The 27,634-nt window shown below is 42.2% G+C and overlaps 1 protein-coding gene across 1 annotated transcript; it reads right to left on the reverse strand.

Moving 5' to 3' along the window:
* Nucleotides 1-6,622: 6,622 nt before the first annotated feature.
* On the reverse strand, nt 6,623-7,336 carry LOC148548788 (uncharacterized). The gene has a single exon (XM_088496290.1). The coding sequence runs from the start codon at nt 7,334-7,336 to the stop codon at nt 6,623-6,625; it is 714 nt and encodes a 237-aa protein (XP_088352416.1).
* Nucleotides 7,337-27,634: the final 20,298 nt, after the last annotated feature.

The raw sequence follows: 27,634 nt of genomic DNA on the forward strand, positions 1-27,634 counted from the left end.
CACCCATCAGCTGGACATATCATCTCCGACCAGTATAGAAGATCTCGTCCGAGATCGACCTACAGTTTCAGGTAACCCTCGGAACATTGGCGCCGTTGCCGGGGAACTTGGAAGTCATCCCATCACTATGGCGGAACACCGCATAAAAATGTGGACACTACGCTAAAAGATACTCTGGAATCCAACGGGGACAAAAATTCATCAAATCCGGGAGTGATAGAAGCACTTCAAGAACGTTTAAAGCAACTTGAAAAAGAAACCCATCATGAATGGGAAGTCGGGAAGGATGTATAGACAGAAGTAAGGCGACGTTGAGAATTAGAAGATAAACTTCTAAAACTCGAAGCCGATCTCAAAGCCAAAGCTACTCGATCCACCCCTGAGGATAGCCCACGCAAAGATCAAGATCCATTCACTAGGGAAATTATGAAGACCAAAATTCCTAAGAACTTCAAACTTCTGGACATGACCTTGTACGATGGCACTACAGACCCCAACCATCACCTCAGCAATTTCAGAAGTAGAATGTACCTCACCGACGCCTCAGATGCAGTCCGTTGCAAAGCTTTTCCAACAACTCTCACAAAGACAGCAATCAGATGGTTCGACAACCAACCTCCAAAGTCCATCTCAAGCTTTGATGATCTAACTAAAAAGTTCATGGCCAGATTCTCCATCCAAAAAGACAAAGCTAAGTACGCCCCCAGTCTACTAGGAATCAAGCAAAGAGATCGGGAAAGTCTTTGCAACTACATGGAGATATTCAACAAAACATGCCTAGATATACAAAGTTTACCGAGAGAGGCCGCCATCATGGGCCTCACCAATGGTCTACGAGAGGGACCTTTCAGTCAATCTATATCAAAGAAATACCCCACATCCCTGGACAAAGTGCAAGAACGGGCGGAGAAGTATATCAACATGGAAGAAAATTCTCGGCTAGGAGAAACCTCAAAATCCAGATTCTCCTACCGAGATAAAGATAAAGAGCCCAAAAAGAAAGAAGACCGACATGGGGAAAAATTAAAAAATATCATAATTACACTCCCTTCAGGTGTCTCTTGTAGATGTGTACAAAGAAGTCTGCCACATAGAAAAAATACCTCCAGCTCGACCACTCAAAGGCAAAAGAGGAGGAGGAAATCGAAACGAGTATTGCGAATACCATCATGTCTGTGGACATTCCACCAATGAATGCTTCGATCTAAAGAATGTCATAGAAAAGTTAGTAAGAGAAGGAAAACTAGATCGGTATTTGGCCACTAGAGATGATGAGCAAAAAAAAAGGAGGAGGGATGAAGAGGCCAGGCGAACCGAGCGATCACCTCGTACACCAGAAAGACATGTTCATATGATACAGTGAGGATTTGCAGGAGGAGGAATCTCCAAATCATCCCACAAAAGATATCTTAAAGAAGTATATCATGTCGAAAGAATAGAGTAAGCGCCCGACATCCCTGCAATTACGTTCACCAAGGAAGATGCATCCGGTATCTCGGGATACGACGATCCCATGGTCATCACCATCATACTGGCAAACGCCAATCTCCACCGCACATTAATAGACCAAGGGAGCTACGACGACATCTTATTCAAAACTGCCTTCGACAAGCTCGACTTAGAAGAAAAAGAGCTTAAAGCATACCCGAATAGCCTGTTCGGACTGGGAGATACCTCGGTACAACCATTGGGATACGTGCCACTACACACAACCTTCGGAAAAGGAAACCAATCTAGAACACTTAAAATAGACTACATCGTGGTCGACGTGAGTTCAGCCTACAATGCCTTAATAGGAGGGACAACCTTAAATCAATTCGGCGCAATAGTCTCAACTCCGCATCTATGCATGAAATTTCCAACTGCAGAAGGGATAGCTACAATAAAAGTAGATCAAAAGATAGCACGCCGCTATTAAACGAAAGTCTAAACCTCAGAGGTAGAGGAGAAGAATTCCATACAATTGAGCTTGGTCGAGTTCAGAGACGAGAAGAACTTCATCCACAGCCCGAAGGTGAAGTAGAGAAAGTCCAGATCGGAGACACCTCGGACAAAACAACTAATATTGGCACGATCCTACAAGGAGGTGCAAAAGAATCACTAGTACAGTTTTTACGAGATAATGTCGATCTCTTCGCATGGAAAGCTGCAGACATGCCAGGCATAGACCCCAAACTAATGTGCCACAAGTTAGCGGTCTATCCAGGATCTCGGCCGGTACAGTAGAGACGAAGAAAACTTGGGCCAGAACAATCCCAAGCTATGGAAGAACAGGTACAAGCATTACTGGAGGCAGGATTCATAAGAGAAGTCAAGTACCCACTATGGCTAGCCAACGTCGTCTTGGTGAAAAAATCTAATGAGAAGTGGCGAATGTGCACCGACTACACCGATCTCAACAAAGCCTGCCCAAAAGATCCTTATCCACTCCCAAGTATCGACGCTCTGGTGGATGCCTCATCCGGATATAAATACCTCTCGTTTATGGATGCATATTCTAGATACAACCAAATCCCAATGTATCCACCTGATAAGGAAAAAACATCGTTTCTAACACCAAAAGCAAACTATTGCTACATAGTAATGCCTTTTGGTCTTAAAAACGCGGGAGCAACTTATCAAAGGCTAATGAACAAAGTCATTTCAGACCATATCAGAAAAATCATGGAAGTCTATGTGGACAACATGTTGATAAAGACACAAAGTGAAGAGATATTATTGTCTGACTTGGTCCAAGTGTTCGACACTATAAGGAAGCATGGCGTGCGACTCAATCCTGCAAAATGCACCTTTGCAATAGAAGCTGGCAAGTTCTTGGGTTTTATGCTAACACAAAGAGGAATCGAGGTAAATCCGGATAAATACCAGGCTCTAGTCAACATGAAGAGCCCTACTTATGTCAAAGAGGTACAACAACTCAACGGGAGGTTGGCGGCCTTATCCAGATTTCTAGCGGGATCAGCAATAAGGTCTCTCCCCTTCTACGCCACTCTAAAGAAAGGAAAAAAGTTCGAATGGACAACAGAGTGCGAGCAAGCCTTCCAGGATTTCAAAAGTTTCCTGGGACAACCACCTATCCTAACTCGGCCATGAGAGGAAGAACCACTCGTATTATACCTCGCGGTAGGAAGTCGGGCAGTAGCCTCAGCACTGGTTCGAGAGGATGACAAAGGGAAACAACCTGTATACTTCATTAGTAAAGCGCTACAAGGATCCGAGTTGAACTACCCAAAAAATAGAAAAATTTGCTTATACGCTCATACTAACATCTCGACGTCTCCACCCGTACTTCCAACCTCACACCATTAAGGTTCTGACCAACTAGCCCATAAAAGGGATATTGCAGAAAACAGATCTAGCAGGCAGAATCTTACAATGGGCAGTTGAATTGTCCGAATTCGACCTCCAATACGAAGCTCGAACAACCATTAAATCACAATACTTAGCCGACTTCATTGCAAAATATACAGACACCCCAGAGACCCCCATAGAATGGAATATTTACGTGGACGGTTCCTCGAATAAGACTGGAAGTGGCGCAGGTGTGATAATTGAAAGCAACCAAGGAACCCAAATTAAGCTTTCCCTCTAGTTCGGGTTTTCGGCCTCAAACAACAAGGTGGAATATGAAGCACTACTAGCTGGTTTGAAGCTGGCTAAGGAGGTTGGAGCTAAAAAACTCAACATCTTCAGCGACTCACAAGTTGTCACCTCACAAATAACAGGGAGCTACCAGGCCAAAGATCCCACCATGAAAAAGTATTTGGATAAAACCAGGGAACAGCTCGGACAACTCGGGGAATATAAGATCCGCCACATACCCCGCGAACAAAACGCCCGAGCTGACGCACTCTCAAAACTAGCCAGCACCAAACCAAGGGGCAACAATAGAAGCCTCATCCTGGAAATGCTACAGAACTCGTCAATCTCGGAAGAGGAAAATGTCCTAGCCATAACAAGTCAGGATCAAGGATGGGTGACCTCCATAATTAACTACCTCAAAACAGAAACACTCCTCACAGATGAAAAGGAGGCAAAGAGGTTAAAACGGGAGGCACAATACTACACTATCATAAACAACACCCTATACAAAAGAGGGATTTTAATACCATTATTAAAATGTGTGCCGACCTCCAACACAAGGGAAGTCTTAGAGGAAGTACACAGTGGCATTTGTGGCAATCATCTCGGAGCACAAGCTCATACCAAAAAAGTACTCCGGGCGGGATTTTATTGGCCAACTCTACAAAAAGAAACTACAGAGTTTGTAAAGACATGTCCACCATGCTAGAAACATGCCAACTTTCACATCGCCCCGCCAGAAGAGCTCATCAGCGTAACCTTACCTTGGCCATTTGCACAATGGGGACTCGATCTTCTCGAACCCTTTCCCCAGGTATCGGGACAAGTTAAATTCCTCATAGTAGGGGTAGACTATTTCTCAAAGTAGATCGAGGTAGAGCCCCTAGCCAACGCCACTGCTCAAATAAGCCAGAAATTCCTATATAGAAATATTGTCACAAGGTTCGGGGTTCCATACTCCATCACCACAGACAATGGCACTCAATTCACAGATGCAGGCTTCAGAAAATTAGTAGCCGACTTGAACATAAAGCACCAGTTCACCTCCGTCGAACATCCCCAAGCCAATGGACAAGCCGAAGCTGCTAACAAAGTCATATTGGCCGGGTTAAAACGGAGGTTACAAGACGCAAAGGGAGCTTGGGCCGAAGAACTTCCACAAGTCCTATGGGCATATCGAACGATGCCGCATTCAACCACAAAGGAATCACCCTTCTGATTAGCAGACGGAACGGAAGCAATAATCCCCGTAGAGATCGAGGAAGGGTCACCTAGAGTGGTCCATTACAATGAAGAAGCCAACTCCCAACCTCAAAGGGAAGAGCTCTAAAACATCGAATGGCTTCCAGATATAATCAAAAGGTAGTGCCAAGAAGTTTCGCTAAGAACGATCTCATCCTAATCAGAAATGATATTGGAACAACTCGACCCGGAAAAGGAAAGCTGGCAGCAAACTGGAAAGGACCCTACCGAGTCATAGAAGTACTTGGGAAGGGCTACTACAGACTAGCCGAACTTGTCGAACGAGAACTTCCTAGGTTGTGGCACGCCTGCAACCTAAGAAGGTACTATAGTTAAAGAAGGTAAAAGATCTCATCATAGGATGCACTCTTTTTCCTGAAAAGGTTTTTTAATGAGGCACCAAGTTGAGATCCAGAAATTATCCGACTCAAAAGGATAAAAACCCTATATGTACATATTTTCATTTTTCATTTTAAATAAAATATATTAGACGTTCTACAAGTCTTCAAGACGCATTAATCTGAAACATTCATCGTCCGATTATAAAGCGACAGATTGGCAGAAAGTGAAACAAATTCACTGCACAATCACGATAAAGACCAACAGAGATGAAAACCAAATTCATCTAAAGGTCGACTAAACGAGGATTTAATCCACCTTCCACAAATCAGCAAAGATGAAAACAGAATAATGCAAGTTATCGAAAGTGATCCATAGAAAGGACCTGACGAGGTCCTAATGGATTGCTAAATAACAACTTAAAAGACTGGCCGACGTTAAGAAGTCGGACCAAGTCAAACCAAGTTATAAGTAAACCCTGGAAAGAGGTCTGGCCAACCCTATAAAAGAGGATTACTTTAACTTAGAAGGGCACGACATGACGAAGTCGGCCCAAAACACAAAAGTTATAAAAGTAATCCCTGAAAGAGACCTGAACAAGGTCCGAAAAAGAGGATTACAAAAATAACTTAGAAGGGAACGACATGACGAAGTCGGCCCAAAACATAAAGTTATAGAAGTAATCCCTGAAAGAGACCTAAACAAGGTCCAAGAAAAAGGATTAAAAAATAACTCAAAAGGCCCGACACGAAGAAGTCGGCCCAAAACATAAAGTTATAGAAGTAATCCCTGAAAGAGACCTGAACAAGGTCCAAGAAAGAGGATTATAAAATAACTCAAAAGGGCCCGACATGAAGAAGTCGGCCCAAAACATAAAGTTATAGAAGTAATCCCTGAAAGAGACTTGAACAAAAGTCCAAGAAAGAGGATTACAAAATAACTCAAAAGGGCCCGACACGAAGAAGTGGGCCCAAAACATAATGTTATAGAAGTAATCCCTGAAAGAGACTTGAACAAAAGTCCAAGAAAGAGGATTACAAAATAACTGGATACGACATAACGATTTCGGGAAGGACCCGACATGACGAAGTCGACCCACATAAAGGTGCGAAAGCTACACTTGGCAGAGACCTCACAAAACATCCACACAAAACAGGATTTTTAGCCTCAAAGGAATCAAAGCTACAAGCGCAAAGGAGGTCGAACAGCAAGGCTCCAACATTCTCAAAACCCAGAAAGATGCCAAGTCCAGCGCAAATAAGCATGATATAAAAATGCGAAGTTATAACAAGCTTCAGAGGCCACCAAAATCTGCCCCAAAAGCTTGGAAGTTACTTTTGTTTTTCAAAATAAAATTGCTAAACAAGCAACTAAGAAGTGTCAACAGCTAGCAAAACATTAATAAAGAGTTTAAAAGCCCACAAGCCGGACAATATACACAAACAGATATGAAATTCAGTCAAACATCAGAAGGCTTCTTAGTAGCTTTAGTACGGGGAGAAGGAGGGCAAGCCTGGAGAGGCACTTCATCCACTGTACCATCGTCCCTATTCAGAATTTGGCAATCAGGATCTAATTCTGGATGAACGACCCCAGACGAAGGAACTGTGAAAGTCGACACTTTGGCATCAGGCACAGAGGGAGGTCCGACATCATCATCATCCAGGTCATCGGGGACAATCTTACCATCCCTCACAATATTGTCTAAGCTGAAGAGAGTAAGGTCAACCTCAGGAGCAAGAACTTGAACCTGCTCCTTCAGGTTCTCATAAGCAGCATTTACGCTGCCGACTAGGTGACCTTGGAGATCGGAGTAATCAACCCGAGCAGACTCCAACTCCTCCCTCAGATGCATCACCTCCCGATAGGATGTGACATAACTGTCTTTATGCCTCAATGCAGTGTCCTCGGCCAACCTCACAGAAGCCGCCAGGGTGAGAGAGCTAGCCTTCTCGTTTTTCAGCTCCTTCTCCAATTTGGCTACTTTTACTTCAAGCTCCTCCTTCAGGCCCTTCATCCGATCGAACTCCTGTTTAGCCTCCTCCATGAAGGCTTTGGTAGCGTGAAGGGGAAGATGTTGGGCAGTCCGATATAGGGCAGCTCTCATATATGCCATCTTAATGCTACTCCGAGTTATAAAATCTAAATGGTAGAGGAGCGATACATCATCCATGGGGAGGGAACCATAAGGACCGATTTGTTGATCAACAAACTCCACCGCATCGAAGTCAGGAGCATCAAGGTTGAAAGGCTCAATTGTTTTTTGTTTCTTGTTGGGAGGAGCACTAGAAGTAGCGGCAGAAATCTGTAGAGGGCGGCCAGACAAACCCGAGGAGTAGGGATCACCTTCCTCGGCCCAGGAGAACTCGGCACGGGCGGCTTCACCGGAACCTGAGAAGATCCCTCTCCTGTCACTTTGGCCGAGATATTTTGAGCAGCAGCAGCCTTCCTTGCCTTTTTGAAGGCCTTCATGGAATCATTGTTTTTAGACATCTCTGAAAATACAAAATCAACCATAGTAAGGGGTTACAATCACAAAAAGAGGAAGCAAAACTAAGAAACAAGTAAAAAAACAAGTTAGACAGTATCCAAAGCAGTTCAAACCAGGGACGGGTCACTCAAAAACTTTTTTGTATCAAGATGGGGTGGTTCCCCTCATAAATCTTCAAGAACAATTACAAAAGCCCGCTCAACCTCATCAAGCATCTCCCATGTATAACGAGACACTCTCACATCCTTTTGCCATTCTAGAGGGAAAGCAAGCTCGTCATTCTCATCAAGAAAAAAAGGGGCGGACCCCTCAACAGCGCGGACTCTAAAGAAATAATTCTTAAAATCCTTAAAAGACTCATCGTACATGGCGAAAACTTTATGCCCCTGGGCAGACCTAAAAGAAACCCAGGAAGCCTTCTTTTTGGAAGAAGCTCCAGGCTTGGTAGAAAAAAAAAAGATAGAGGAAAAGAGTCTGAGAAGGTGTTACGCCTAACTCTTGGCAAAGCAGCTGAAAGATCTTGATAAAACCCCAGGAATTCGCATGAAGCTGGGATGGGGCAATGTTACGCGACCACAACAAGTCAGTCTCGAAAGCAGTAAAAGGAAAAGTAATGTCCAACTGGCTGAAGAAATATTCATAGGCATAGAAGAAGGGACGCTCCCCCTCGACCGAAGTAGGAAAACAAACCCTCTCGTCAGAGTCGGGCGCTACAAGCTCATAATCCCTCTCCCGGGCACCGCCACCACAAACTCTATGATGTTTCGTCAGCTCTACACAAAACCCAGCATCCACCACAGAGACACAAATTAAGACAAGGGAGTCCAGCCAATCGGACATCCCCTCGGGAACTTTAGAAGACATCTCTACAATATTATTGCGAAAAGACATGGCCAAACTAGTTCTACAAACAAGAAAAGAAGATTGGATTACTAAAAAACATCCTGGACGAAATCAGAATAACTCGGCCAACATAATCCAGTACAGAACAAGCAACAAAAGAAAACCCCAAGACCCGTACCAAAAAGATCCAGGGGCATCCTTTGAAGGCAGTTTACAGGACAAGGATTTAGGAAAACAGGCATACGTCTCGACACAAGAAAACAACAAAACCTTCTCTGTTCTACAACCAAAACGACACCTCAAAGGCCACAAGCCACAAATCAAACACGGCCATCCAAACGAGCTACCTCCCAGACTCACCGTCCCAGTTCAAAATAAAAAACGACGGCAGATAGCAACAAAATGTTCAGAAGAAGTAGTCATCAAAGACGCACCCCAAACAAACAAAGAAAATCCTAACAAGCGATGAGGAAGGCTAATCAACAGGGCAAAAGTCAAGCTATCATTTTGAAAACTACTGTTATTTAAGCAAGATACAATCTTTTCAAAAAACAGCCAGAAGCGACAGTAGAACATGCGAAACCCTAGGAAGCATCAACAGAAACACCAGGGGTATGCGCAAAAACGAAAAAGGAAAAACCAGAGAAAAATATGCCATAGTAACAAGCAAGCACAAGGCTACAAAAAGGATCAAGCTTTTCCAAACATACATTCAGTCAGAATTAAGGCATTATCAGAAAAGAAGAACCAACCTGAACAAAGGAAGAAGTTTTCGTACAAGATCGAAGACGTAGAACAGAATCGCCTCTCGAGCAAAGAAAAACACCAAGAAATCACCAAAGGACGTCGCAGGGAAGATATGTGAAAACTACAAACTTCAGGAAACATATAGGGAGAAGGGAAACCGTTTTTGTGTGTAAAGTTTAAAATAAAAAGCCAAGGGGAATGGGGCATTAAAAGCTAATTAATGAGTGTATTAAACCCTTGTGCCTTCCCAAGAACAGAGCGCTTTAAATAAAGAAAACGTTCCACATTCAAAAAGAAGACTTTACAAAGAAGAAGTCGGCCTCGCCAGAAAAGGATCAAAGTCATAAATTTAAGACTCAACCTCCCAAAGAAAGACCGAGCTCGACCAGGAGCACTGTTCATACCCTGGGTCGAGCTGTCCGACCCGGGATGATAGCGACAAAGCGACCGACCTTCGCAGGTCAGATTATCCGACCTCTTTTTAAAGAGCTCGGTCAATTCGATAGGAAAGCCTAGTAAAGGGCCCAAATAGAGGAACACGACCCAAATCCAAAGGAAGCCCAAGCCTACAGAGATAAAGGTGGTTTCCTTGAAGATAAGATGACCTCACTCAAAAACAAGATAAGATAAGATAACTAACTTATCTTATCTAAAAGGGTCACTCTACACCATTATAAATACACTGGAGCACCCAGGTATAACTCATACTCTGATTCTACTAAAAACCTGTTTAATACCCATGCTAACTTAAGCATCAGAGTCTCTTGCAGGTACCCCCCACCCTCCGGTGACTAAGGATCAGTAGTGCAGCCAGTCCAACAAGTCGGACACGACAGCTCCGGCCGCCACCCATCAGCCGGACACGTGATCTCCGACCAATATAGAAGATCTCATCCGAGATCGACCTACAGTTTCAGGTAACCCTCGGAATAGGACCCGTCCACCTGCCAATATACCAAACATATTAGAAAACCCAACAATGCAAAACGCAGTCAACAAAAGACAGAACTTTACCTATATAAGCTCTTAAGCCATCTCTATCACCAGAATCATACAAATTCAAAAGCTCAGGGATAGACAAACACACCCCGTCAGCAAAACACTCAACCAAATAGTCTAAAAGATAATCCTCCTCCTGACTCCGCTCAGTAGCCTCAAGGATTTGATTTGGTTCAGAACACAAATAAAGAGGGAACTTCTTGACGTTAGGATTTTTGCGAGTAAAGAATTTTATAAAAACAGTCGCGTTGTAGGTATAGTTTCTAAACCAACATAAATCCCTTTGTACAAACGTTTTGGTTGTCACAAGTAACAAACCCCTTAAAAATTGATAACCGAAGTATTTAAACCTCGGGTCGTCTTCTCAAGGAACTGCAGGGAAGTATGTTCTTATTATTGGTTATGGAGATTGTAAATTAGGGTTTTTAAGATGAGGAACAAGTAATTTAAATTGCAATTAAAATAAGTAAAAGATTGTAAAGTAAATAAATGACTATAAAATAAACTTTTGGCAAGGTATGAGAAATTAGAAGTCCTATCCTAGTTATCCTTATCAATGATGATGAAGATTGAATCTTAATTCCACTTAGTTGGCCTTTACTTAAAGTAAAGAAAGATCAAGTGACTAATTAGTTTGATCGTTAAATCCTAGTTAATCCCTAAGGAAAGATTGGGATTATTGAAGTTCAATTCAATAAGCAAAGATAAAAATTATCGATCATGTTGAGTTGGATAACTCCTGAGTTACTGATTTCTTAACCAAGACCAAAGGGAGAAAAATAAATCTACTGGAATAAAAATGTCTTCAGATTGGAAGCAACAGTAACATAAATAAAAGAAAGCAATCATAAACTGAAATACCTCAAATAACATTAATTCAAAGAATAATCTGTAACATAGAAGAATTCATAAATTAAATTGAGAAGATAAATAAAAAGGGAATATTGAACCTGATAAAAAGAGATAATCCTGAAAGTGAATAAAATCCTAATTCTAAATCCTAAAAGAGAGAGGAGAGAACCTCTCCCTCAAAACTACTTCTAAATCATGAAAAGTAACTAATTGGAGACTCTCTTCTGAATGGATGCATTCCCTTACTTCATAACCTCTGATCTGTGCCTTCTGGACTTGGATTTGTGCCAAAAAGGGCTTCAGAAATCGCTGGGAGCGTTTTCTGTCATTTCTGGTGCGTAGCCTCTGTCACACGTCCGCCTGGGTCACGCAGTCGCGTCAATTGGAGTTTTCCTTGCCACACAGTCGCTTTAGTCATGCGTCCGCGTCATTTGCGTTTCGCTTAAGGCGCGCGGTCGCGTCAATCATGCGGTCGCGTCACTGCCAGTTTCCTCAAAAACTCCGTTTTGTGCTTTCCTTCCAATTTTGTATGTTTCCTTTCCATCCTTTAAGTCATTCCTACCTTAGAAGATCTGAAACTACTAATCTCTGAAAACACTTAACACACATATCAGGGCATCTAATGGTAATAAGAGAGGATTAATATTAGCAAATATATGGCCAAAGTAGTATGTTTTCAATCATAGCACAAAATCAGGAAGGAGAATGTAAACTCATGCAAATAGTATGAATAAGTGGGTAAAGAGTTGATAAAAACCACTCAATTAAGCACAAGATAAACCATAAAATAGTGGTTTATCAACTACTCAACACACGAATCACGGCATCGAATAGGAATAAAGGGTAATTAAAATAATTACTTTTAAAGCGTAGGAAACATGTTTTTCACATACATCACATAATACGGAAGGGAAAGTAAAACCATGCAATTTATATGAATAAGTGAGTGAAGAATTTAATAAATCACTTAAATTAGGAACAAAATATATCAAAATATGGGTTTATCACTTCTCAATCAATTCATCATCCAGATAAAAAGGATACTCAGTTTCCACAGAACGAACCTTAACAAATAGGGATTTGAAATTTTTAAAAGAAGACTTGTAAAGTAGGAAAAGAGAACGACCAGGGAAACTGCTGAGACAAACCCACATCCCCTTACGAACCCCTTTCGACTGAAACAAAGAAAAAAATAAAGATAAAGAACACGGGAAGGATAGAAACCCCATTAGACACTGAAAGGCACGAAGAAATACCCAGGAATTTGGATGTAACTGAGAAGGCGCACAGTTAAGCTGGGTCAACACGTCACACTCGAAAGCAGAGAAAGGAAAATGAAAGCGCAACTCGGTTAGACACGGCGTGTACATATAAAAGTACTGCCAGTCACCTCTCCTCTCACAAACCCTATCTTCACCAGAACAAGGAAGAAGATCAATCAATAGACCAGAGCCACTCCTCACAAAGTTTAACCTATCTAAATCCCACAATGAGTCAACACTAGTGTAAGACGAAGAACGGGTCCTGACGTCGTCATGCACCCAGTAATATGGATCATCCTCCCTAACCTCAACAGCTTTCAACTTCTCTTTCTATTTTTCTCTCGCCATTACTGAAAGAAGAAACGAAAATGGATAAACTAAAAAAGAGGAACTAACCTTTGGAAGTCATGGTCAGTCAAAGAGGAAGAAAGAATTTCGAAGAAAGTAGAATGTTAAAAAATGCAGCAGAAATTAAGACAGCCCACTAAATTAGTAGGCAAACTAAGAAATACAACCGTTCCAAAACCTTGAAAACCCAAATGCCAAAAAGGGGGGTAATTAATGAAAGAACGATTCACCACACTCTCTTGAAAACAAAAGCTTCCTACCAAAACTGTTACGCTTTTATTTTTCTGGCTCAAGGAAAAGCCCAAAATACAAATACCCGAGCTGAGAACAACAAAACAAATAACCTTGCCCGTCAACCGATGTCCACGGACAAGCTTGGGGGCTATGACGTGTACCCCTCAAATATCGGCAATCACCCTCTCATCTAACTAACCAAATATCTCAGCCCTGAACAAAGCCCAACCATAACTCAGTCAAAGTCACACGTAAGTCAGACCTTATCTAAGGCCCGTTACTAATAAAACAAACCCCACCAAGAATATCATAGCAAACCCAAAAGAACAGAACCCCAGCTCACCTATAAAATGGAAACAGGCAAGCTCAAAGTCTCAGGTCACAATACACTCTCACCTTTACTTATTACTCTTAGTTTGAATACCTTCCTGACATGAGCGTCGGAGTACTTTTTGCAGGTGCTCCCGCTGCCGTGTTTCGAAAGAGCCAAGGTTAACTCCGAGCACATTCCTGAGGCGACTTATAGCTCTCCCCTAAAGCAGATAGCCTCGCTGAAGATACATACCTCGGCCAAAGCTGAACGGAACACTAATTAATTTAAAAATCTATTTTCTAAAATTAAAATAATATCTTTTCCTAATTATAAAAAATAAAGTTTAAATCAGAATTAATTATAGCACTCAGCGATTTCTGCGTTTCCTGCACGTGGCGCATGTCACGCGTACGTGTCGATGGTCTTCTTCGCGTGTCACGCGTACGCGTCAGGTACGCGCACGCGTCGCTGTGCAAATCTCCAAATCACGCGCACGCGTCAGGTACACACACGCGTCGCTCCTCGCTGGTCATCTTCTTTAATTCTTTTGCTCCTTCCATTTGTGCCAGCTTTCTCTCCATCAAACCCAACCAAATGCTACCTAAAATAAACAGAATTGCACACGACTCAAAGTAGCATCCATAGTGGCTAAAAGATAATTAATTTTTGATTAAACTCAACAAATTAAATGCAAATTCACTAGGAAAAGATAGAAAAGATGCTCACACATCACTACTCCCAGAAAGAAAGTGTTTTCAATGTATGATGAGTCCTTTCGCCACTTCAAAAACTATTACTTCTAGGTCCGAGCTATTGAGGGAGCTCAGCCTTTTTTCTTAGATGAAAATAATGTACCTACTTTTCCTTTATCGTGGCAAGAGAATGTGGTAGTAGTCAAGTATCCCTGGGAGAGTCTGAGTGAGTTCAAGCAGGCTTTTGTGAGTGTGTTAGAGGAAAACTAGGGAGAGCCTCCTCATCTTGACACGAAGAGGTTTCTGGGAGATCCTTCCCTCCTTCATGCTGAATTGGGTAGTGACCAACTTCTTTTCTATAGTTTTACTTTGTGGTTGAATTTTTCCTCTTTCTGTTTGTGACTTATTTTCTTGGTTTCTGTTTTGCAGAGATGGTGAAATCTACAGACTCCATGAAATGCTTTCGTAGGGCGAAGAAAACAACAGCTGCTCAAAACATCTCGGCGAAGGCTTTTGGAGAAGGATCTTCACAAGTTCATCCAAAGAAGCCGGCCTCGGACACTTCTGGACCGAGGAAGATCATTCCGACTCCCAAGGTTCGTGTGGTTCCTTCCGACCCTCTCCAGCCGACTTCTGGTGCTGCCTCTTCTCCTATTACTGGTCTTCCTCCAAAGAAGTAAAAGACTGTTGGTCCCTATGACTTGAATGCCCCTGATTTTGACCCCGTGGGGTTTGTTGACAATCAGATTTCTCCTTATGGCCATCTTCCAATGGACGATGTGTCCATCCTTCGTCACTTGGATTTCATCAGCAGCAATAGTATTCGAATGGCCCATATAGGTGTAGCCTTGTTCCGTACTGTCCAGGGTTCCCCATCCATGTGACTCAGGCATTTATGGAGGATGGTAAATTAGAATTTGATCGAATCAAGGGGATGAAGGATGAGCTTGATGCTAAGGTGGAAAATTGGAGCTAGATGTGGAAAAAGAGAAGTCCCTAGCTACTACTGCTGAGGCTGCTATGAATCTGGCCGAGGAGACGGCGAAAAAGCATAAAGATAGTTATACTCGTACTTTTGGCGAGCTGTTGGAGGCCAGGGAGAGGATTCAGTCTACCCAGGCTGAGTATACCGAGCTTCAGGGTCATCTTGTGGGCTGTGTGACTGATGCTTATGAGAACTTGAAAGCCCAGGTCCGAGTTCTTGCCCCTGAGCTCGACCTGACTCTCTTCAGTTTGGATAATGTAGTAGAGGACGACTTCTTCAAAGCTTCTGCCGCCACGATTTCTTCAACTCCTTCGGCTGAGGTCAACCTTCCCGAATCTGATCCTAATGTTCAAATTCTCAATCGGGAGGACAAAACTGTCGATGCCACTCCTTTGAAGACCATTCCTCCTCTTTCAGCCACGGACGCTACTTCTGGGGAGACTTTGGACCCCTTGTGATTTCTTGATTTTTTTGTATAGCCCGGCTTGTGGGTTTTTGAACTCGGGTTTTTTGTAACTTTTAATGTGGTGGACTCTCTTGACTTTAGTTGCTTCTATGCAACTTTATAAGTAGAAAAAACAAAACACTTTGAACTCTTTAGGCCATCTTTTAGGTGGCCTTCTGAGTCTTTAATGATAGCTGTGTTTCTCTTGATATGTTGATCGTACTTTTGCAACCTTTGCAAATATTTGTAGAGAGTTGGTACTTTGCTGTCCGACCTCTTTTTGATCATTTCTTGTTTTGTCCACTTTCTGCTTGGTCGAGGTGGTCCATGGGGCTAACTTGTCCGACCACTTTTTAGTGTTCTCATAGAACCTTTTTAGTTAGTCTGAACAATTTTGATAGCCTTGTTGGAGTCGTGGCTTTTTGGGTGATGTTGTGTCCCTTTTAGCGCACACTGTTTGAGCCTTTGCGAGGTGTCTTTGTCCCTTTTTAGTGATCCTTTCATTGGTCCGACTTCTCCTGTCAGTCCTTCTTAAGTTATTTTTAGTAGTCCATTTTTAGTTAGACCTTGTCAGGCTGCTTTTTATGGATTACATTTTATAACTTCTTGCATTAATCTGTTTTTATCGCTTTCACCTTGCCGACTTTTTTGTAATCGGGCGATGAATTTGGTTTTCATCTTTCCGACCTCTTTGTAATCGGGCGATGAATTTGGTTTTCACCTTGTCGACCTCTTTGTAATAGGGGGATGAATTTGGTTTTCACCTTGCCAACCTCTTTGTAATCGGGCGATGAATTTTTGCGCTCAGATTAATGCGTCTTGGTAGGAAACTTTTTAGGGAATCTGAAAAACTTTATTCAAATGGAAAATAGGAATATAAACAAGAATATATACATATGAGTGCTTACCCTTCTAAGTCGAGCAATTTTGTAGATCTTGGCCTGGCGCCTAATTAAAAAACCCTTTCAGGAAAAAGAGTGCACCTTGGCCTAAGATCTTTATTACTTTCTAACTATAGTACCTTCTTAGGTTACAGGCATGCCATGACCTTGGTAGCTCTCGCCCCTCGAGGTCGGACACTTTGTAGTAGCCTTTTCCCAGTACCTCTATAACTCGGTAAGGTCCTTTCCAGTTAGCTGCTAGCTTCCCTTCTCCTGATCGACCTGCTCTGATATCATTTCGGATCAAGATAAGATCGTTGTTGGCGAAACTTCGCTGGACTACCTTCTGATTATACCTTAAAGCCATTCGACACTTTAGTGTTTTTTCTCTAATCCGAGCACTTTCTCAGACTTCTAGAAGTACGTTGAGCTCTTCCTTTTACCTTTGGAAGATCCCTCTTCCAACTCTACTGGGATCATTGCCTCCATTCTGTAAGCGAGTTGGAAGGGTGATTCTCCAGTGGTGGAGTACAGAGTTTTCCGATATGCCCATAGGACTTGTGGGAGCTCTTTGGCCCAAGCTCCCTTTGCGTCCTGTAGTCTCCGTTTTAACCCAGCTAGTAGGACTTTGTTGGCAGCTTGTGCCTGTCCGTTGGCTTGTGGGTGTTCTATGGATGTAAATTGGTGCTTTATTTTCAAGTCATCTACCAAGTTCCTGAAACCTGTGTCAGTGAATTGGGTGCCATTATCTGTGATGATAGAGTAAAGGACCCCGAACCTTGTAATAATGTTCCTATATAGAAATTTCTGACTTCTTTGAGCGGTGGCATTAGCTAGGGGCTCTGCCTCAATCCATTTTGTGAAATAGTCTACCCCTACAATGAGGAACTTGACTTGTCCCGACCCCTGGGGAAAGGGTTCGAGGAGGTCGATCCCCCATTTTGCAAATGGCCAGGGTGATGTAACACTAATGAGCTCCTTTGGTGGAGCGATATGGAAATTAGCATGCTTCTGACATGGTGGGAACGTTTTAACGAACTCAATTGCTTCTTTTTGTAAGGATGGCCAGAAGAACCCTGCTCGGAGTACCTTTTTGGAAAGAGCTCGTGCCCCCAAGTGGTTGCCACACATGCCACTGTGTACTTCTTCCAAGACTTCCCTTGTATTGGAAGTCGGTATGCATTTTAGGAGGGGTGTTGAGATCCATCTCCTATATAAGATGTCGCCCACTATAGTGTAGTACTGTGCTTCTCGTATTAGCCTCTTTGCCTCCTTCTTATCTGTAGGGAATGTCTCTGACTTGAGGTAGTTGATTAGGGGGGCCATCCATCCTTGATCCTTATCTGATATGGTTAGGACCTTTTCTTCATCCGAGATCGATGGCCTTTGCAATGTTTCCTGAATAAGGCTTCTGTTATTGTTCCCTAGTTTGGTGCTGGCTAGTTTTGAGAGTACATCCGCCCGAGCATTCTGTTCTCGAGGTATATATTAGACCTCATATTCCTCGAACTGTCTGAGCTGTTCTCTAGTTTTGTCCAGATATTTCTTCATGGTAGGATCCTTAGCTTGGTAGCTCCCTTCTATTTGTGAGGTAACTACTTGTGAATCACTGAAGATGGTAAGCTTTTGAACTCCTACCTCCTTAGCCAGCCTCAAACCAGCCAGTAATACCTCATATTCGGCATGATTATTTGAAGCAGGGAATTCGAACTTTATCGAGAGTTCGATTTGGGTTCCCTGATCGCTTTCTATTAGCACACCTGCGCCACTCTCGGTTATGTTTGAAGAGCCGTCCACGTAGAGATTCCATTTTGTGGGAGTTCCCGGGGTATCAGTGAACTTGGCAATGAAGTCAGCCAGATACTGTGATTTGATGGCTGTCCAAGCTTCATATTAAAGATCGAACTTGGATAACTCGACTGCCCACTACAGGATTCTTCCAGCTAAGTCTGTCTTCTGTAGGATGCCTTTTATGGGCTGGTTGGTCCGAACCTTGATAGTGTGAGCTTGAAACTAAGGGCGAAGTCGTCGAAAAGCGAGTATGAGAGCATAGGCGAACTTTTCTATCTTTTGATAGTTTAGCTCGGCCCCTTGTAGAGCTTTGCTGATGATGTAGATGGGTTGTTGCCCACTTTCGTCTTCTCTGACTAGTGTTGAGGCTATTACCCGATTTCCTACTACGAGGTATAATATGAGTGCTTCTCCTTCCCGTGGTCGGGTAAGAATGGGTGGTTTCCCCAAGAATTTATTGAAATCTTGGAAGGTGATGTCTGGAATTCACACCCCACATAAAAATGATGAATTTGTTCTTTTGGCAAGTGCAGCAAAAATTATCATCGAGTAATAACCCACAGTGGAGTGGGATCGTATCCACGGAGATTGGTAGATTTAAGAATCTTTAATTAGTTGGTGAATTAGTCAAGCTAAGCAGAATAAATGGTGATTGCAGAATTGTAAATAGGAAGAAACATAAATGACTCAAAAGTAAATGTAAACAGTAAAGTGCAGAAAAGAAAATGGCAATAATGTAAAGTGCAGAAATGTAAATGACTTAATTATAAATGGAAATGGGGATTTGCAGAATGTAAAGAAAGCTATAAAGAAAGTGGAAGATAAAAATAAGGGGAATTCATTGAGATCAGGAGATGTTGTCTCTTTAGATTAAATCCAGTTCATATCCTCGTCAATCATGCAACTCATTGACCTCTTGGCAATCATGATTGATTGAGCCCCAATTCCTTGGTGACTCAATCTCTCAGATCTTGATCAATAGCCAATTCCTTGGTCTAATTTCTCATGAAGAGAGATATGCTTGGTCCCTGATTATACCACACATCATCATAGGTCCAAGTAGAGGGAGGATTATATGTCACCATATCCAAACACCAAAACCCAGATCCTACTCAAGTGTGAGAATGGATTTCTAGCATGTTTTTATGTTTCCTTTTCCAAGGTTCCCATCAAACTCATTTTGCATTCAACCCCTTTTCCAAGGTGATTAAACACTAGCATTAAAACAAAATTCCTTCTAGCAAATCAAAGAGAAGATGAAGAGAAGAAGAAATTTACTATCATTAATCCATCAAGTACAACAGAGCTCCCTCTCTCAATGAGAGGGAATTTAGCTACTCATGGCTTGGAGAAAAGTATATGAGATGGAAGAGATAAAGTGAAAAGTAAATCTAACTATAGCTAACAGCTCAACTGCTTAACCCCTTTCCCAGTACTTCCAGGGGTTATTTATACTACTTCTAACACTAAAAAATAAAGAAAATACAAAAGTGAAAAGAAAAATACAATTTGGAGGGAAAAGAAACTCAATAAACGTGATCTTCCAGCTGGCGTGTGACTGGCGCTTCAGTGACGTGCCACGCCCAGCTCTAAATCTGGCTTGGCGTGCCACGCTCAACTCCTCAAGTGGCACGTCCTCCTTCTTAGGCATCCCTGGCGTGCCACGCCTTCGAGCCCAAGTGGCACGCCCAGGGTTCTTTAAGCACTTGTGTAGCCTGGCGTGCCACCCCTTCAACTTCAAATGGCACGCCCAGGCCTTCTCCATCTTCTTCTTGCTTCTGGAAAGTTGAACTAGCGTGGCACGCCTTAGGTTTGGCGTGCCACGCCCATTATGTGAGCTTGGTCTTTCTCTCTGGAAAACTGAACCAGCGTAGCACATCTAGGGTTTGGTGTGCCACACCCATTTGTGTGCTTGGTTCCTTCATTGGCGTGCCACGCCCAGAACTCAAGTGGCACACCCCAGGTCTTCTTCTTGTTGATGGCTGATGTTAGCGTGTGACGCCTGAGTCTCAAGTGGCACGATGAAGTGATAAATGGTAGCTTGCGTGCCATGCCTTCGATACCAAGTGGCACGGCCATATGGTTGGCCTCTTAACTCTTCTTCTGGAAAATATAACTGGCGTACCACACCCAGTATTTTGCCTTGGTCCAGTGGCTGGCATGCCACACCTGGTCCTTCAGGTGGCACGCCAAAGTGAGAGTTGAGAGCTGGCGTGCCACGCCTTCGATACCAAGTGGCATGCCCAACCTTTTTGGCTTTCAACATCTTCTCTGGAAACTTGTACTGGCATGCCACGCCTTGATGCTCAAGTGGCACGCCCACTTCAATGTGGCTCTATCCAGCTTGGCATGCCACGCCTGGCTCTTCAAGTGGCATGCCAAAGTGACAATTTAGAACTGGCATGCCATACCTTCGATACCAAGTGGCACGCCTAGCCTTTTGGGTCTTCAATGTTGCTCTCTGGAATCTTGTACTGGAGTGCCACGTCCTGATGCTCAACTGGCACGCCCCTTTAGTGTGATACTTTTCAACCTGGCGTGCTACTCCTGACTCTTCAAGTGGCACGCCCAAGTGACTTTTGAAGCTGGCGTGACAGCTTCGATACCAAGTAGCACGCACAGGTGATGATCTCTTCTGGAGTGATGAACTGGCGTGCCATGCTCATGGCTAAAGTGGCACGCCCATATTGTGTGGTGGGCTAGGCGTGCCATGCCCAGCATGGCGTGGCACACCCCTTTAGTGGCCTTCAACATTGCTCTTTGGAAAATTACACTGGCGTGCCACGCCCAGTTTCTGGCGTGCCACGCCTATGTAAAATGTTCAACTGTGCTTCTCTGGAATTCGTAACTGGCGTGCCACGCCTATATAAATAGCTTGAGGATCCTTTCTGGAATTTAGTACCGGAGTGCCACGGTCAGTTCTTGGCGTGCCACACCCATGCATTTTTGTGGCGTTTGCTCCAAGTGACACGCCAGCTTCACACGCCCATCTTATTTTGTTATTTTCTTCCTCTTTTTTGATGTCTTTTTCACCTGAAATTTAGCATAAACCCATTTCAAAGCAATGTACCATAATATTCATCATATAATGCATGAATTTCAATGATCAAATGAGATTATGCTCTTTTATGGTCCTTTTTATGCAATAAAAAAGGGTAGATGATGCAAGTCATCACAACACCAAACTTAAGCTTTGCTTGTCCCAAGCAAATCACTGTGGGTAGTTCTTAGATAAATTGAGACTTGACCTTGAATGGATGCAACATTACTAAGGATGAGGCTAAGTGTTTAACACATGAACATTTCTATTTCAATGTCATAAAGAACTCCTAGGTTCTTGATGGTTATTCTAAGTATAAGCTTTAGGGGTCCTTTTTATTGAATGTCACCTTGAAGTAGCAAGAGTTATTTCTTTTTCTTTTGGTTGTTCTTTCCTTTTTCACTTTCTCTTTTTCATTGACCACGGCTCTAAATGTTTTGTCTCAAGACAATCCTTTAGTTAGGCTTTCAATTAGCACTCCCAAACCAGTTGGCTTTAGGGTACTAGGTGTTGAAACACCCCTAAGAATTTACTTGCCCAGGTCTCTTCTTGACATATCTTCACCACAAGCATCTACTAGGTTCTCTAACTCTTTTGAGATATTTAGTGTTTCTTTCCATCCTAGTAGTTGATTCTCAGAGCCTTGGGTCTTTATTGCTTACTACTTCTTGGTTCTATAGATATTCAAAGGACACCCTTCTACTTCTACTTGTCCTACCTTCTAAGCCTAATTGTTCTTCATGACTCATTTTCTTCCCATTTTAGTCAAGGTTCTTCACTTAATTCCTTATCTCTTAGTTTTTGAACATTCCCAGTTGGTCTTAGTCTCTTTTGTTCTTATTTTTGTAACACTCACAATAACTCTTATGGAACAAACTAATCTTTTATTGATGTGGATGAAACTTGACTAACATTGCATTTTCTTTCTTGTAATTGAAAAAGACTCATAAAAGACTTCATGCATAAAATAAAACTAAGCATCAAAACATAAACTATCCTAACATTACAACTTTATTTTTAAAAAGAAATTCAAACATAAAGAACTTAAACAGAAATTCAGAATTTTGAGATTGTCAACCATGGAACTCAACAACCTTGAGCAGCTTTAGTTCATTGGCCCTTTTCCCTTGTCTTTCTCTTTAGAGGGGGAGGAGTCATCATCATCCTTTTAAGAGGATCCCTCTTGAGCCTTTGTGTCCTTGGGCTTCCAGAATGCTACCCTCATGTGATTCCTTTCATCCTCCTTGTGCTTGGCCAGAATTTCGTCTTGTCTTGCACTCAACTCCTCCATTTCTTGCATGAACGTTGGGTATCCAGGGTTTAAAGTAGCCACAACATTACACAAGTGATTCAGCTTCGCTTCTGTGTTGATATCATATTGCTTCCTTGAAATAGTTCTGGCATCATAAAGATTCCTAAACTCAGCAAGGTTCCTCTGCTGCCATTTATTTTGCTCCACTACCTTGTTGAGTGCGCTTTGCATATCTTTCCAATCAAACTGTTCTTGCTGCTCCTTCCACATATGCTTCAAGCTCCCTTGGAGTTGCTGTATGTTCTGGTTCACTTGGTTCTATTGTTGTTGTTGATTATCCTTGAGTTGGTTGACATCCTCTCTCAAATGGTGTATGTCTCCCTTCATTTGGTGTATGTCTCCTTGAACTTGCTCCCAGTTAAAATCTTCAAAAAATTGTTGATATTTTTGGTATTGTTGATATAATAGTAGTTGAAGTGCTAGGTGATGTGGTTACTCCTATTCTTGTTGTGGTTGTCCTTGTGGCACATGAGCATGTCCTCTATCCCTTCTCCTCTCAAATGGGTTGACAGCCACCACTTTGGCCATCTTTTTGGCCGTTATGGGCTTGTCTTGTTCTACCAACACCTCATCAATAATCTTCTCCACCCCTGCTTCATCATACAACTTTTGGATGATGCTGGGGAATGCTAGCCTTGTGCTATCCTTGGTGCTTTTCGGCACCCTCTTAATGTTGTTGGCTATCATCTCCCCAACATTCTATTCTCACTTTTCATGATGTTGTATATGAGCATAGCCCTTTCCACTGTAACCTCAGAAGTGTTTGAAGTGGGGTTGAGGGATCTTCTCACAAAATCTAGCCACGCTCTAGCTTGGGGGCTCAAATCTCTCCTCCTCAACTGGTTGGGTCTCCCATCTTTATCTCTAATCCATTGCACGTGCAACACACAAATATCATTGAGGATTTCATCAAATCCTGGGTCTTCTTGCTTCATCATTTCTTTATAGCTCCGAGTGGAGTTTGTTTATCTCACCATGAACATCCTATCTATGTTAGAGGGACTGTAATCAATCGATTTCCCTCTCACATAGCTAAGACAGCAATAGGGTTGCCCTGGCTGAGGCACAGTATTCGTGTAGAACTCCCTCACCAAGCTTTCCACCACCTTTCCTGGTAGGTTGCATAAGAGTACCTAGCCTCTGTTGTTTATCTCCTTATTGATCTCACGGTGTTCATTCCTTCCCAATTGGAACCCAATTTCTGGAATAATTTGCCTCTCACTCACCCAACCATAACATTGGTTTTGGTTGAATGAAGAGAGGAACTTGTGTTCATTGTGACTTGAGGACCCTGAGGTTAGTTCCTTGGTCTTTCTTCTCTTTGTTGATGAGGCCTTTGGTGGTGCCATTGGGCTGAAGAAGGGTGTTTGAAGGGTTAAAGAAGATTGAAGAAAGTTGCAAGAAAGCAAGCAAAACACAGTTTTTGCTCCAACACTAAACCCAGGGCTTAATTTTCCCTAATCAAGTAGAAAAAAAAAAAGATAAAGAAAAGAGGAAGGAGAAGAAAAGAAAGAAGGAATTGTGAGGGTTTTTCGTGTGTGAGGTTGTGGTTTGAAGTGTGAGGAGAGGTGGAAAAAAATAAAGGGTTTTTATAGGGGTGGAAAGTGTGGTCTGAATGGTGGGAATTGGAAACAATTCAATGTTTTTCCACTTGGGGAGTGGCGCCTAACGTGGGAAGAGCCGCCAATCCTTATCCCACTTTGCTTCCTGCATGTGTTGAGTTCCAAACTGCAAGTACACTTTGACTATCTTCTTGATGACTTATCAATCATGTGGGCCCCATTCTCTCTCCTTCAAAGTGAAACTGAAAACCCATCAGTAATGACAAAAGAATCCTTCACATTCCTTGAGCAAATGAACTTGCAACTGATGAGTGTCCCTTGGGACACCAAACTTAATTCCCTTGCATCTAATAAATTGTGTTCATCATTAGGTTCTTAATGTGTTCATAAGGGTGAATTAACTTTTATCCTTTCACATTCTTTTGCTTCTACCCCTTCTGAACACATTTAAAACCAACTTTCATACACTTAATATCAATTTATTAAATGCTTTTAACTTGGGTGGCATTGGGCTTGCTAGGTGATCTTCGTATGGTGGTGGTCACACCAAACTTAATCTCTGGGCTTACTTCTTAAAATTTAATTCATGCAAAGGGTTGTAAGCCTAGATTAAGTGGGTCAGTAGCCACAACAAACTTAGCTTGATAGCTAGTTCCCAGCACAATTACTCATCATCAGAAAATATGTTCATCAAGTTGCAAATTTAGAAAAAAAATGAAAGAAACAAAATGTAAAGCTACTAACTACTAAAAACCGAAATTTAAACTCCCTAATCTACCACCTTCAACCTACTTTTGTAAGGCAATGAAATAGAACATTAAACTAAGACTTAAACTACCCAAACTAACAAGTTTTAAGCTACTTCTAAGAAAGCAGTAAATCAAAAGGATATAAGGTGTTGGGGTGCCTCCCAACTAGCGCTCCTTTAGCATCACTAGCTTGACGTTCTTCCTCCTTTAGTTGAGATAGTAGCTCACTCTTTTTTCATCCAGTGAGTCTCCCAAGTAATGCTTGAGTCTGTGGCCATTCACAATGAAAGTTCTTTGTGTTTTGTCTTCCATGAGTTCTACATGGCCATAAGGTGACACTTTGAGAATGGTGAAGGGTCCAGACCATCGAGACTTGAGCTTCCCTAGAAAGAACTTAAGTCTTGAATTGTATAGCAACACTCTTTGTCCCTCTGTAAACTCTCTCCTTGTTATCTTTTGATCATGCCATCTCTTTGTGTTTACCTTGTAGATTTTTGCATTCTCATATGCTTGATTTCTGAACTCCTCCAGCTCATTGAGTTGCGTTAGCCTCCTTTTTCCAGCAGCTTGATCATCAAAGTTTAGCATCTTTTGAGCCCATAATGCTCTATGTTCAAGCTTAACTGGTAAGTGACAAGCCTTACCGAACACCAATTGATATGGAGACATCCCAATAGGTGTTTTGAAGGCTGTCCTGTAGGCCCATAAAGCATTATCCAGCTTTTTAGACCAATCCTTTCTTGAGCTTCCAACAGTTTTTTCAAGAATTCTTTTGAGCTCCCTGTTTGAAATCTCAGCTTGCCCGTTAGTTTGTGGATGATATAGAGTTGCCACTTTGTGTTTCACTCCATATTTAGAGAGGAGTGCTTCAAGTTCCCTATTGCAGAAGTGTGTTCCTCCATCACTGATGAGAGCTCTAGGCACTCCAAATCTGCTGAAGATATTCTTTCTCAAGAAGTTCATCACAACCTTGTTGTCATTTGTTTCTGTGGCTATGGCTTCTACCCATTTTGAAACATAATCTACAGCCACCAATATATAATTATTTTAGTATGAGAAAGGGAAAGGTCCCATAAAATCAATTTCCCATACATCAAACAATTCTAACTCCATTATAAACCTCTGCGGCATCTCATTTTTCTTGGGTAGATTACCAGCCCTTTGGCATTCATCACACCTTGATACCAATTCCTTTGCATCCTTAAACATGGTTGGCCAATAGAATTCACATTGTAGCACCTTGGCTACAGTTCTTTCCCCACTGAAATGGCCTCCATATGTTGAGCCATGACATTGCCAAAGTACTTCCTGCCCTTCTTCATGGGAGATACACATTCTCAAGATCCCATCAGCACACTTTTTAAACAAAAAGGGCTCATCCCAAATGTAGTGTTTAGCATCTTTGATTAGCTTCCTCTTCATGTGTTTGTTAATGTTGGTTGGTAGTTCTCCAATAGCCTTGAAATTGGCTATGTCCGCAAACCAAGGAGCTTCTTGGATCATCATCAACTGCTCATTAGGGAAACTCTCATTTACTGCAAGTTGGGGCGCATCATCTTCTTCCTGTGGGATCCTTGAGAGGTGGTGATGAGTATTTTGGTGGAAAAATGAATTTCTCCCAAAACACACAAATCTAACCGGCAAGTGTACCGGGTCGCATCAAGTAATAAAAACTCACGGGAGTGAGGTCGATCCCACAGGGATTGAAGGATTGAGCAATTTTAGCTTAGTGGTTAATTTAGTCAAGCGAATCAAGATTTGGTTGAGTGTTTTGTGATTTGCAGAAAGTAAATTGCATGGAATTAAAGGGAACAGGGAATTAAAGTGCTGAATCTTAAAGAACAAGAAATTAAATGGTAGAAACTTAGAATGCAAGAAATGTAAATTGCGGAATCTTAAAGTACAAGAAATGTAAATGACTTGAATTGTAAAGGGGATTGGGACTTGGATTTGCAGAAATTAAACAAGGAAAAGTAAATTTGCATCAAGCAGAGAAGTAGAAGAAGGTTTGGGTTAGATCAGATCTTGAAGCAGAAAAGTAAATGAACATGAGAACAGTAAACAGAATGTAAATTGGAATTTCAGATCTCAGGGGTCCAGAGACTAGAGAACTAGGTCTAGATCTCACTACCTTCCTTGATCCAACAAGAACAATTGCAAGGAAAAAGTAAATTGCAAAGAAGAACAATTAACCCAAACTGAAATTCAATAAAGCAGTAAATAAACAGAGAGATCCAAGGATGAGATTGAAACAGAATTCCTTCAATTCTCCAACCCAAGATCCAAGACAATTGCAATTGAAATAGAAAGCAATAAAATGAAGAGGAAGAGAAGTGAATTCTCCTTCCCCAAGACTAAGAAATTAAAGATCACTCAATATCCAAAGCTCTCCGAAAACTATTATGAAAATTCAAAGGGAAAGCTCCCGAAGAACTTGAATTCTATCCTCTTTATACACTTTCTTCAAATGATCTTCAAGCCTTGAGTTGGGCCTTTGCTCTTGGTGGAATTGGGTTGAAAGAGGCCTTGGTTGATTGCTCTTGAAGTTTGGAGAAGAACCAAAGTGAACCAATTGAACCGGGTTGGAGTTTTGCAAAAGTTGGACCAAAAGTTAGGGTTTAACTTTTGGTCCAACTTTTCATATTAGCTCCCACATCTTGCTGATACTCACGTTGGTGCAAAAGTTAGGGGTCTAACTTTTGCACCAACGTTGGCCTTCCTTGGTGCACTTGTGGCGCCAACGTTAGCCTCCAAGTTAGGGGCTAACGTTGGCGCAAACTTTTGCTCCTCCCCTTGTAGTTTTCATGTGCCAACGTTAGCCTCCAAGTTAGGGGCTAACGTTGGCGCAAACTTTTGGTGCCCAGGGGTGATTTTCATCATGCCAACGTTAGCCTCCAAGTTAGGGGCTAACGTTGGCGCAAACTT

Source organism: Arachis ipaensis, chromosome B8 (assembly GCF_059453495.1).
Source record: "Arachis ipaensis isolate K30076 ecotype BB chromosome B8, ASM5945349v1, whole genome shotgun sequence".
In the NCBI taxonomy this organism is placed as follows: Eukaryota; Viridiplantae; Streptophyta; class Magnoliopsida; order Fabales; family Fabaceae; genus Arachis; species Arachis ipaensis.

Bases quoted from the DNA above. Each gene is read 5' to 3' on its own strand.
- LOC148548788 (XM_088496290.1), bottom strand. From the start codon at position 7,336: ATGGATGATGTATCGCTCCTCTACCATTTAGATTTTATAACTCGGAGT.